General features: G+C 37.7%; 2 protein-coding genes across 3 annotated transcripts in view; one reads left to right on the top strand and one right to left on the bottom strand.

The window, feature by feature from the left end:
- lrrc42 (leucine rich repeat containing 42) overlaps positions 1-1,765 on the top strand; it is a 22,879-nt gene extending 21,114 nt beyond the window's left edge. Inside the window, exon 8 of one of the 2 annotated variants that reach the window (XM_048601627.1) lies at positions 1,310-1,765. In XM_048601627.1, the coding sequence (XP_048457584.1) occupies positions 1,310-1,563 (254 nt within the window). In that variant the 3' untranslated portion in view covers positions 1,564-1,765. The remainder of the gene's footprint in view (positions 1-1,309) is intronic. The other variant, XM_048601628.1, reaches the window with a different exon arrangement.
- A 2,187-nt stretch (positions 1,766-3,952) lies between these two features.
- On the bottom strand, positions 3,953-7,767 carry LOC109930698 (low-density lipoprotein receptor class A domain-containing protein 1). Its single transcript, XM_020530164.2, has 6 exons — positions 7,633-7,767; positions 7,465-7,525; positions 7,193-7,342; positions 5,556-5,687; positions 5,345-5,473; positions 3,953-4,535 (listed from the first exon to the last, which is right to left on the bottom strand). Exons 1-6 carry the CDS (start codon positions 7,729-7,731, stop codon positions 4,387-4,389), a joined length of 720 nt encoding a protein of 239 aa, XP_020385753.2. The 5' UTR covers positions 7,732-7,767; the 3' UTR covers positions 3,953-4,386.
- Positions 7,768-13,476: the final 5,709 nt, after the last annotated feature.

Here is a 13,476-nt window from a genome sequence, read left to right as displayed (position 1 = left end):
TCTCCCCCTCCTCCTGACCCTTATCTCCCCCTCCTCCTGACCCTTATGAAACAAACAGGTTCTATTTCCTGGTTTCCAATCTGCAGGAATCTTTCCAGATCTATACAACTTGGAAAGATAGTCACCAATGTATCCATTATTCCTATAGCCATCTCCTTCAACGTTCTGGACCAAAGGAGCTGCACCCAAATGGATTGTGAACCTTCAAACTTGTTAATTTTTCAATAACCACCTTTTTATTGATACTAATTTATTTTAATTCTTCAGTTTCACAAGTCCCTCAATTGCCTAATATTGCTGGAGGAATTTTACTCTATTTGCCAGATCTTTGACCACTCACATAACTCAAGTCAGCAAATTGAGCAACTATAAGTTTGATTCCCTCATCCAAGTAATTTATAAAAAGTGTAAAATATTGAGGACCAGCACTGATCCCTGTAGCACATCACCCATGACATCTTACCTTTTACTATACAGTGCCTGCCATGGATCATTAATTGATTGATGAAATTTTCTCAGTCTTTGAGAGGCCATATGAAAATAAATTTTTATTGTCAGTAATGTGTTCAAAAAGCTCCAGTTTAGCTAAACATAACCTCCATTTCCTGAATCCATGCTGATTGCCCTCTTAATATAGTCTCCAATTTTTGTAATGTTACTCCACAGTTTTTCTAAGAATTTCTTTGTAAATGATGTTGAAATCCTGGTCTTAGTTTGTGTTTTAGTTGATGCATTAGTAGAAATTGACACATGGCTTTGCATGCGCACTATGCTAATGAAGTTCAAGGCACCTTGTACAATTTTTTGCAGTTTTTGAAGATGGAAGGTTACATGAATAAAGAGCATCAGCCTCTAATCCTGAATCCCCAATGTGAACTGTCAGCTTTGTGCTGAAAGTCAGTTAATTATTAGTCTCTGTCTCACATCCATATTTGTTGTATTCAGCGCATCTGCCAATCAACTTATTCTGTGTCCCGAAGGGATGACTTCTTGTTGAGAAACACTTTTTTTTACAGGTACTTTCCATCTTCTGAGAGCTCAATCCATTGTTCAGATTTCAACATAGGCTATGACTGTGAATGGGAACTCTATCCAAATACAACTCCCATTGATGTATGATCTGTGGCAATCGAATATAGGAATTCAAGTTAATCTGTTTTGTTTTCCTCTCCACTGCCATTTCCAGCAAAAATAATTATTTTACTGACTCCTCCATCTTCTATTGCGGTCACATTATCCATTTTATTTGTAAAGTAACTTTCAATTCTCATTATGCTTTGATTATGTCATAATTTCATTTATTTTGTAGATGGAATAAACAAGCTGATTAACGTAGGAACTGATGGACTTTCAAATACTGTGCAAATCAACGAACCAATCAGAATGCAGTTTCACAGAAAAACCAGTAAGGATCACCATGTGCAGTCCACTGTAACTTCTGCTTTAGGGATTACTAAGAGAAGTAGTGGACAAACTGAAGTGACTGGGTGTCCTTCCCTTCCTGTGAAACGTAAGCATACTGAGCTGAGCTTGAATGACTGGGATATCTTGAACTGTTACTGAGGAACAATTAAGATGATTCCCTGGTTAATGAGGCTAGGATGGTTGAATCACAACATAATTAAAGATTAACATTCAGCCTTTGTCTACGATGAAAAGTATTGTGTTATTTTGTACTGTTTCTCATCTTAACTTCTACATTTAACTGCACTTTGAGTTGGATAATAAATTGGAATCATGTAATAAATATTTTTAGATCATGAGATTTCCTGACAGTACCTCAATTACTATTCTTTCTTTAATCTCTGGCTGCAGCTCTTACATTTAAATTTTCATTCTGTATAAATAATCTCCTGAGAAGTCTAGCAGCGGTCGGTAAAGGACGTGCCCATTGAGTTTTTACACCTTCTGCAGACAGAGGCAAGATGGGGGAACAGAGGAATTGGATCTCGGTCATGGTAGTCTTCACAATATTATTATTAAGAAACCGAGTGAACCGAAGTTCATTCTGCCTTGTCAGAGTTCATTGAAAGTTAACCAAGCAAAACTGGTGTAGTAACAATGTTTGTATATTAAGGAGGTACAGACACTTTGGACAACCTAATTTGACTTCCAAAATATTACATTTAGTTCTACCTGGCACTGGAGCAGGACCTATTGCAAGAGGAAGAAAAGCAGGCTGTTGTTAGCTCCATTATCAGGTTCGATGGCTGGTGCTCAAGGAAGTCATAGTGTAGTAGAATAATTATGTAGTCAGGGTCCAGGGAATTCAGAGGAGCTGCAAAGGGTACAAAAGAAGCCAGCGTGCAATTAATAGTTCAGTAGAGCAGAGATCTGGGACTGAAGGCCCACAAACAGTTATTTGCTTTCTACAAGGGCAGGACTTATATACTTAATGATAAGGTCCCTGGGGAGTGTTGCTAACTACAGACACCTTGGAGTGCAGGTTCATAGTTCCTTGAAAGCAGAGTCACAGGTAGACAGGGTAGTGAAGGCGGCATTTGGTATGCTTGCCTTTATTAGTTGTTGCATTGTGTATAGGAGTTTGAGAAGTCATGTTGTGGTGTACGGGACATTGGTTAGGCCACTTTTGGAATACGGTGTTCAATTCTGACCTCCCTGCGATAGGGAGGATGTTGTGAAACTTTAAAGGGTTCAGAAAAGATTTAAGTATGTTGCCAGGGTTGGAGGGTTTGAGCTATAGGGAGAGGTTGAATAGACTCGGGCTATTTTCCCTACAGCGTCAGACAGTGAGGGATGACCCTTTTGAGGTTTATAAAATCATGAGGCATGAATAGGGTGAATAACCAAAGGCTTTTCACTGGCGTGGGGAGGCATAGAGAACTAGCAGGCGTAGGTCTAAGGTGAGAGGGAAAGATTTAAGGGACCCAAGGGGCAACTTCCACACAGAGGGTGGTGCGTGTATGGAACAATCTGGCACAGGAAATGGTGGAGGCTGGTAAATTACAACATTTAAAAGGCATCTTCCTGGACATATGAATAGAAAGGGTTAAGAGATATGGGCCAAATGGAACTAATTAATTTAGGAAATCTGGGTTGGCATGGACAAGTTGGATCAAAGAGTCTGTTTCCATGCTGTATAGCTCTATGACTAAGTGACCCAGCTGAAAGCTGAAGAAACAAAGATAGAACTGCCTTGATACTTCCAGTGTTTTACAAATAATGAGCTTTAAGTGCTGGAATGCAGGGAACTGTAGACCCAAGAAAGTCAAAGCCACTGCAAGGGATCCTGGGCCATTGGAATCCCAGACCCACCTAGTTTAAATTTTTCTTTTGGACAGCAGGTGAAAAGGAGAAACTTGACAAATGTTCAAAACTACAAAGAACTTTGAGAGTTTCCAATGCCAGAAGGGTCAGTAATCAAGGACACAGATGTAACTCTCAAGAGGGCAGGATGAAAACAAACTTTTTAAAATGCATTTCTATTTAAAGGAGCCGGCTCAGACACAAATGGACTAAAGAGCTGTTTACTTCCATACTTTTAAATTGCAGGCATTGTACTGAGGTCAAGGTTAAAAGCAGCAAAGGTGCACTGAAGCTTACTGTTGTCCCTACTCAGGTCAGTCTGGGCTGGACATTGAATATTGTCCCCCAAGAAAATGTGTGGAACATCTGACTCTGGTGGTACAAATGCAGGGTAAACAATAGCCTGTGACTTGGCTAAATTAGGGCTTAATCTGCACAGCTAGTTTCTCAGCTGTCTTATATGGACTGGAAGCAATCTCAGTCTTCTCTCCCTAACAGGGAAATGTCTGTGTTGGGAGTTGAGCCCTTAAGCTGGCCAGGCCTGGAGGCTTGTGTCAGTATTTTAAATGTCTACCTCAAGGAATTTTTCAGGATTAACTCCTCCAACTCTGCAGAATTATAATCTCAAACTCATATAGAAAGCTCAAGTTTTTTTTCCTAAAAGAAGCACTTTCCCATCAAAAGATATGGAATGAAAATTTACTTCAAGTGAGTTTGACAATACAAAAGAGCAGCAAGCACAGAACATGCAATTTAAATATAGCAACAAAGAGAAAAATAACAATGGCAACAACCAATACAGTTTAATTAACATTGATTCTTGTTACACTGGAGTTTTTGAACATGGATAGCATTTTAATAGACAAAAATACTGAACAACCTTTTCACAAGCCAATAGGATGGACACTTGCATCTTTGTAAGTTTGAGTTTGTAACAGCTTAAAACAGTGTATGCAGTGAGATGCTGCAATTTCCAAAGCTATTTGCAGGTCAAAAGATGGATTTTGTAGAGCCACAAAACAGAAATCCGCTGTCCTGGTTAAGTGAAGTAATATGGGATTATGTTACTCAGGCTGTCATTATCCTTAGGTGTTATGTTACTCCTTCCCACTTCTGGTATTAGTTTGCAGGACAGATGTACTCATCTGACCAATCCACACAGTGTTGTGCATCATCTCTGCACAGCTCTCTCGGAATGCAGTTACAGTACTGAGAAACAACAGACTTGCAGCTCCAATACTGTGGCCCACATGGAAGACAGTTGGACACTGAAATTAAAATTTGATCCAACAATGTAGTAATAGTTTGACATCATCCATATTTAAATTTTACTTAATGTAGAGAATATAATGCAGATAGTGATGTGACATTTAAGGCTAGAAAAAGATGCTATGTTTGAGAACTATTAACAATATTGAATATTTCTGATTGTCCAAACTATTCAATATCCATAGTATGGTTAGATATCCCATAAGAGCTGTCCTACCCTTAATTGGAGATAGTCGCAAACTCAAAGTGAAGACACTCATGCTTTCACACCACCCTTACACTGACAGGGGATGTCAGGTGGGTGATGTTTTTTTTTCCTTAAAAAAAGGAAGAGGAAAAGTTCTTCTTCTCCTTAACCTCCCTACCCCCATCCCAAATACATGGCTTCTTTTCTGTATTGGATTGTAGTTGAGGCAACAGTGCTTTCTCCACACATTCCAGACTGACAACCAACTAGCAGCTCCAGATGCAGCACCCCAAGGGCACGATGAGCAGAAGCAAATACATTCTCTAGCTGCGAGTAGGTTCAGTCACTCAATCTAACTAAGGATCTTATTGTCATATTCTACATATACCTTCCCCAGCAAAAGTGCAGTGACCTCAAACAGTGGATCATGATATCTGCAGATGTTGTCCCTTTCCAACCGTGTGGAACTGGCGATATAAGGGAGATTTTAACGTGCCAGAAATATTGTATAACCACTTTCTCAAAATATTGCAACAAACTCAAAACACTTAAAAACCCTAGGTTGGATAAAGCAATGAAAAAGTCTGTTATTGATTTTAGATTCTAAGGATTAATGCTCACATGGTCCTGATTCATCTGAGCAATCTCCACAGTTGTTAAATCCATTACACACTTGATCAGTGTAAATCCATGAATTAGGATTGCCACATGTAAACACAAGATAGCTTGGTAGATTGTGTGGCACATCACCTGGTGAAAGAGTGGGGCATCAGCTTAAAGCCACTTAAAAGGAAATTAAATGCAAAAGGAAATCTATCATAGCAATACCTACTGCACATTGCAGGTTCATGAGCACTCTCCAAACAATCCTCGATCCTGTGGCAAACTTGAGATGATTGCAAACAGGTGACACGGTCATCACACAGGAATCCTGACTGATTGTTTGCAGCTATACAAAATCTGTCTGGAAGAGTTATATTGAGTTTTAGCACTGTTTGATCCTCCAACCACCACTTTTCCTGCACACAGCATTTTAAAAGAACCTTGAACTTTGTTTACCATGACCTTCCCCTGACTCCAATTTCTGCTGTACTCCTCATATTTTCTTTCCTGTTAGACTATTAATCTATCGCACTTTTACTCCATTTACTTTAGATTTTTAAAAGCTTCCCTTCAATTGAGGCCTCCTCCCCATCTCTTCCATCTCCCCTACCCAGCCCAGGGGAAGCAGAACAGAAGCTCTAGGCAGCACAAGTTGACTCAAAAACCATGAGAAGCTCTAAAGGCCTCAGAAGGTCACTTTTTATGCTGAAGGTTAGAGCTCAGAAGCAGCCCAGAGAGCCAATTACAGCTTAGTGCAGCCAGGAAATTGGAGTTTGAAGAAAACTGGGGCAGCCCTGGTTTAAGAAATCTGGTTATCCAAGGAAGAGGGAGGGAATTGTGCCAAGGGATTGGCTGAAGCCATCAGGAAGTGAGCAATCTGAGACTGAGAGTGGTTTTTGAGGAAAATCAAAGGATTAATCTTTGAAAGAGTTGAAGTTACTTGTGAGGGAGAATGTTCATGAGATTGAGAGAACCTTGTTAAGAAATCCATGAGATCTGGCTTGGTTACGTCTGCCATTTAATATGCCAAAATGGTGTGTCCTTCACATCAATTTGCCTGTTAATTCATGTTTACTGTGTTTATTCTGGATGCCAGAATAAAAAGGCACATACTGTAGATTTTACTTACAATTCATATCGGTTGTTTAAACTAGTAGAATCTAAAGGCTTTATTTTCTTACCAAAGTACCCAAAATTTCAACTTCCTTCCATTTTTAAATAAAACGCTACAGATTCCTAATTGGATCACAATCAGACTTGGGGTTCTGGTTTGAGATTATAAATTACATTCAGGTTTTCATACAAGTTAACATAGCCTGAAAGCAAAATCTTTTGAATCAGTACAAACAGTGTAATCAATTATTAATTTGCAAATGGAACATGGCATTTTTCAGCATCATAAAGAAAAGTGCGATTTCCAGGAAATGAGTCCTTCAACTGATTGATTTAATAGTCTTGACCTTAGGTTTTCAAATTTCCTTTGATTAGCCCTTGGCGCACAATTCCTATGAGCAGCACTCAATTGAAATTACAAAAGGTGTGCCCTGCTGTTGTAGTTTATCCTATTTAGGCTAATTTACATTCCTGCTGGATTCAAATACAAAGAACAACATTCAAGAAAGGGCAACATATTAATAAAACACAGGTGTCATCACCAGAAACTCACCATGCCAAAACAGGATATAGCCAGTACTGTGAGAAGGGACTTCTTTGTGTCAGTTAAGAGACCACATGGATATAGTTAAACACAACATGGTTATGGATACAACTCTCAATTTAAAAAAAAATCTACAATTTTTAATATTGCTTAATCCCCAGACAACTGATATGGACACAAATTGGAAAGCCAAATCTCATGAATCTAACCTGGAGTATTTTTCGGGATGCCAAAGATTACAGCACATGCCAGAGCAGCAACAGTAACTCCCAGTAACAGCATCACAATAATAGAGATCCAGTAGTATTGCTTGGAACACCAGCAATAAGATGGGTAACTCTGACTGCAATCCCAATAATCTGGTGGGAAGGTGAAGGGAAAACAAAATCATTTCACATCCTCCTACAAAATCCATCCTTCAACAAATTACACAGTGCAACAAAAATTGGAGCAGCCCACACTTCCCATTCCCCACATTTACCTTTCTTGCTGTTGTTGGATGTCATGGAAAGTGAACCAGAAGCAGCAGCGTCAAAACTTTGCTATATGTTGATGGAATGGAAAACCAAAAAAGTAACATTAGTAAAGTGTGTACTATCCTCCATTGAACTTTGTAATATTAAAAAAAAGTGTCAATTCTCTTCCATACCACGCTGATATTTTCTGGGTACGTCTTATTAAATTTCATTCTTGCCAGTTTCTGCTGCGCAACCAGAGTCTTTATTTCTGGAAAGATTTTGTTCTGCATAAAATGATCCAGTGATGTCAGTTCTTTCAATGCTAATCTGTTACTTAGTTACTAAGTAAAACATAGATAAATAAAGTAGATGGATGTAGTTTGTGCCAAGACTTCACCAAAGTCAATATTGTAAATGTTGTTCAGTGCACCAGCACATAAATCATGAGCCTCCAACATCTGCCAACAATGCTCCAAAGTATAATAGAAATGGAACTACCTAGATTTAAAAAGAATGATAAGATAGGAGCTGAAAAATTCTGAAAACAAAAACATATTGAAGTTAATTTTTCTTAATAAAAAGATCTAAATTTCCCCTACATTTCATTTGACTTATTTGGTTTCTCAAATGAAGAAAGAACCCACAATGCTATTTGGAGGAGGAGCAAGAGCATTATCTCCTTTGGTTAAGAAATAAATATTGCTTTAACCATCACCACCAAAAAACAAACATCTGGTCATTCTCACATTGTGGATAGCAGGTTCTGGTAAACAGCAAATTGAGCGTGCTTTCTATATTATCAGCGACTGCAATTCTAAAGTACTTTAATAACAAACTTACTTTCTTTTCAACTCTTACAATAATCGCCAAAAATGGTTGACCAGCATGGAGTTCCATCATATAATCCATGCACAATAGTTATCTCAGCTATTTAAATGTCCTTGAAGTTGAAGACACATCTACAAATACAAAAACATTTCTCTGTAGATAGACAGATGCCTTAAATTTTCATGTATTTTTTAAAATGGAAACAATCAAGTAACAAAACCAATTCAATGCTGTGAAAATAAGATTAGAATGCAAGAGAACAGATCAAATTTTAAAACAAGTTAGATCAGTGATGTAAGTTGTCATAGCATGCTTGTTGTGCAAAAGGATTGTATTGGTTAAATGGGTTAATAACTATACTCACCTATGAAGTAAATCATTCGAAGTGTCTTCTTCGGCTATTTTCAAAGGGTTTAGAAAAGTGCATGCACAATAGACACTTAGAGTATCCAATTCATATTGGAAGGATGTACTATCGTTATAATTTTGGGCAATCAGGCAGTGAAAAGTTTAAGATACAAACAAGTTACTTCAACAATGTAGCCAAAACACTGGTATATTCAAGTATTTGCTAAAGTTAAAGCTGAATATTTTAAATAAGGGGATTCAGAACTAGTAACGTATTAAAAGGACATTATGGTTAAAATAACCTGATCACTATAAACATAGAGATGAAGAGGAGATGCAAATTCTTCAATACTTTTCCAGAGAAATTGGAGGATAAGTGATTAGGCAATGACATGCAATTAATTACCAAGTTTAACAATCAATTTAGAAAGGGTTAGAAAGAGTTTGTTTCTAAATACTTTTAGAAGCATCTTGCTCCTTAATATGCTATTAAAAGTATTTTCTAGACAGCATATGTACTACTGAAGATAATTTTCTATAGCTAATTATTCAGATACCATCACAGAATTCTGAGGTAGCACATCAGCTCTATCCATTCATCTGAGGCAGCAAATTTGCCAATAGAATTGGTTCAACCTGATCTATTGAATAGCAGCCAAATGATCTACCCTTATCCCATTATATCCAATCCTCCGTTGAGTACACTACTCTTCAACATCCTACAGATCACACTGTATTAGTGCAAACAATAGAGATCTGCAAACTCAACAAACTTGATTTTCATTGGGACATATGTCCAAGCGTTTCACATTTTTAAAAGTAGAATAAGCAGCATTGCAACACTTGAGGTGATCAAACCAATATTTATTTTATAATTCCTTGAACAAAAAAAAAATCTTGTCCACAAAACCCATGAGGAAATTACATTTGGATCAAAACTACAAACAATACTAGAGTGTGATTATAAAGGTTTTACAACAAATCAAAGCAAAAATGTTTAACTTGGAAGAAAAAAAAAGGAAATGCACTAAAAGAAAACACAGCTGAGATGCAAAACAGCCACGAGGTTTATTATCAATGAGTTACTGAGAAATGAAAACTTAAATGGTGTTCTGAGGTTACTGTGGCTCAATATTTACATAAATGTGCACAGAACTGTTTCATGTAACCAAGAGCAAGATATGCCATGATGCAGGTAGAGAAAAAGATGTCAATACATTAGGTCATAAATTGATTAAAACACGAGTTAAATATCCATTCGGATTGTAGAAATAACATCATAAGAAACGTTACAAGCAATGACATTTAATCTGTACAAAGGAACAACCAGTGCGATCAAAGAGGGTCAGCTGCTAACAAGTTTTCAAACATGCAGACAGGTGTGTTGTGCAACACTAAGAGCTATTTATAGGTCAAGGCCCCTTTAATAAAACAGCTCTATATCACCCTAAAGTTCCAATTATTGTTTGCACCCAGGAATGTAACAATAACAATATTTATCTTAATTTTGAAATTTCACCTCAACCAGACATTTGGCAAAAACTACCACTTAAATTTCAGAACACAAGGACAGTCCAAATTTCATCCAGATTATCTAAATTGTCGAGTGGTCCAGGTTCACTTTAGTAGGTACGGGTCCTGTCATGTCCTTTTCATCCTTGGATTTGATCACAATCAATGAAGATGCTGGATATGGAGTTAGCTTCAATTCATTCATAAATTCCATGTCTCCATATATACTCAGTTTCTGTAACAGAAATGCACACTTAATCACTGAAAGATTGTGATTTTCTTTATTTAAATTTCCCTTTTTAATGTAAAGCAGCATTTTAAAATTTTTTTCTAGGTCTCATGAATGGTGAGATTGAATAAGCCGAATACTTCCTTGGATTAGACCCACGTGCAGGTTCCAGCAGTTGCTGACAAACAAACAGTCAAAATGGGGATACTGATCAGTGTGCAGCATATCCGTCCCTTCTCTCACCACTCTGCAACCCATGGGCACTGAATCAACTGCAAAATACATTTAGGCTAGACAAATGATCAAACATTCAACTTCTGATCTGTTGATCCAATAAGTAAGTGAACTACACTATTTAGGGAACTAACCTTTTGCAGTCCTAATGGTCAAAAAGGCAAGATAGAAAGATTTATTGTGACATTTTTAGAAGTCTGGAAGCCTACGTCCAATTTGTTGCACTAAGAAAACCTAGCTTTGAATGTTCCTTACAGTTTAGTAATTAAACATTGCTTATTGTCATAGCATTTGCTATCTAGAGAAGGTTTCAACGTTCCCTAAACTCAACTGATATGTCTGAACAGATACAATTACTACCAGTGTGCCACACATTGAAGGAGAAATCCTCAATATGTTATGCACAGGCAACTGGCTGTGTGAGAATCTCAGATAAGGATGATATCAATATTGGGTGCAAGAACTTGCCTTCACTGGGGAAGCTCATACGCATTCATTCTCCATCTAAGTAAGGTACCTGAGGCTACAAGCAGCTATATTTAAAGTATACCCTCAATGCAAGCCTGCAGATGATTAAATAAGGGAGAAAGAGGACATAAATTCATGCAAGTTTATTAAAAATAATTAAAAGGTAGCATGAATGCAAAGATGGCTGTGAAAATGGCCATCTGTGCGCGCACACAGGTCTGGTGACATCAGTTACTGGCAAAGATCTCTCACCTTCCCCACTGTCCCCTCAAAAAAAGGGAAAGTTAATCTGCAACAGCAGTCAATGTCACTACATTCTAGGCATAATAACATTACATTCAGGTGCACATATGCAGATAGTCCTACTGCGGCTAAAGTACTGTACAGAGAATCCCAGGAGCAGAGACTAATATCATGCAAGTAGTGCCAGCCATTCAGCAGTGCAGCTAGGTAGCTCTTCATATTGGAAAAAGGGAAAAACAGCAGCTTTCGGATGAATTTGGACTTGAGGAAGCACAGAGTACAGAAGTCTTTGCCCCCAGCTTCACCGCTCAAGGGTTGAAACAACAAACCGCATTTCCCAGTTGGAAGACAGCTGTGTTTTAGCACTGCCAGATGGAATTTCTGTGCCTGCATGCTCCTTATGCTGCCTAAGAGGGGGTGTTCATACAATGCACGGCCTAAAATAAACAAATTAATGCTTAACTAGATAGTAGAGATGACAATGTACTAATTTTGTGTCTTGATGGAAAAATTGAAAAGCAGGCAAAGTACTTCCCTCTTTAAAGGGGATACAGAAAAAGGATTTTCAAAATAATTTATTGCTCAAAATCAATATTTGAATCAGCTGTTATTCAAGGTTACATTACTCATTCAATGGGAATGAGAGAAAGGTCAAATATATAATCAAAATTGAAAGATTACTACTAGGCATAGCAAGTCAGAAGAGCAATCAATAAAACTGGTGGGGGGCAGGCCAAAGACAACAGAAATGCACCTTGAATAAATGAGTCCAAGGTCGCTTTGAAATATACACGCCAATCAAAATAGAATGTCAAATAGTTTCCCCTCAATCATAACCTCACTGAGTGACATCACAGGCACAAGGGAATAAATGGCCTAAATCAGCCTCATCCTGTTCCTACATTTCCCCACAGCAGATTTTTATTCCATTTACTCAGAAAATAATAGCGGCACATTTGGAAGAGAAAAACCCAATCAATCTAATCAAGCAGAGTCAGCACGGCTTCAGAACAGGGAAATCATCTTACTAATGAGTTTTTTTTTGAGAAAGAAATATGTGAAATACTACCACCCTCAAAAAAAGTTACTGATTCTCAGATAGGCTTTAGTAAATCTTTGGCAGTCTGGTCTAAGATCATAAATGTCACAAAATTCACTGCCCCAGCCTTTATTTACAATTCATAATGACTTGTATGAAGGGATTGAAGGAATGGATAACAAATTTGCTGATGACAAAGATTGAAAAGTTAGTTATGAATGGGACATAACCAATCTGTATCCCATTGCAGATTCCTTACATGGGCGGACAAAAATTTGCCAGAGTATAAAATGGGAAAAGATGAAAATGGTAGGAAGAACAGAAAACTGACATATCATTTAAATGGGAGGTCAAAAAACTGAGATAGAGGCATCCAAGTATCCTGTACATGAAATCACTAAACTTGACATGCAAATGCAGGTGATCGGAAGGGCAAATGGAATGTTATTGCTAAATGCAAGGAGAATAGGATAGAAAAGATATTTGCTTAGGATGCTGAGTGAATTTTTTTTGCCACCGGGTCAGACTAGAATTAGAGGACAGCGTTTAAAAATAATGGATGTCCCATTTAAGATGGAGATGATAATTTTTTCTCTCAATGTTGAGAGTCATTGAATATTTTTAAGGTAGAGGTAGATTAACTCCCCAGTAGTCAATTATATAAGGTCATCTATGTTAAGCAACAAAGTGGAGAGGAGGACACAATCTGACAAGTCACAATTTTATTAAATGGCAGAGAAGGCCAAATGGCCAATTCATGTATTTGAGAGTCCTGCACTGAAATTGCATTTATTTTCTTCAAATATGATTGCTTTACCCTAATGCTCAGTCTTACCTCTGATGGAATATGCTGCTCCACAGCTGTAGCAGTAGTAGCACAACAAATCCACAACAGTACTAGCACTGAAAGTACCAGGGTGGTGGTTAATATCCAGCGAGGTATTCCAGCATTCCTGAAATCAATGATTATTAGTGGTCAACAATTCTGTATTTATAGCCCTTTGACTGGAGTTGATTTAAAAACAATGAACAAAAAAACTTTGCAAATATATTGCTTTTGCTCTGCCTTCATTCCTTGAATATGAACCAACAACTCCACCTCTTTATGACCCAAGGATGTAGCAAGGAAATTGG

The sequence above is a fragment of the Rhincodon typus genome, chromosome 10 (assembly GCF_021869965.1).
Source record: "Rhincodon typus isolate 14 chromosome 10, sRhiTyp1.1, whole genome shotgun sequence".
Lineage (NCBI taxonomy): Eukaryota > Metazoa > Chordata > Chondrichthyes > Orectolobiformes > Rhincodontidae > Rhincodon > Rhincodon typus.
Note: the sequence above shows the minus strand (reverse complement) of the source record. Positions and strands in the feature narration are given on the sequence as shown.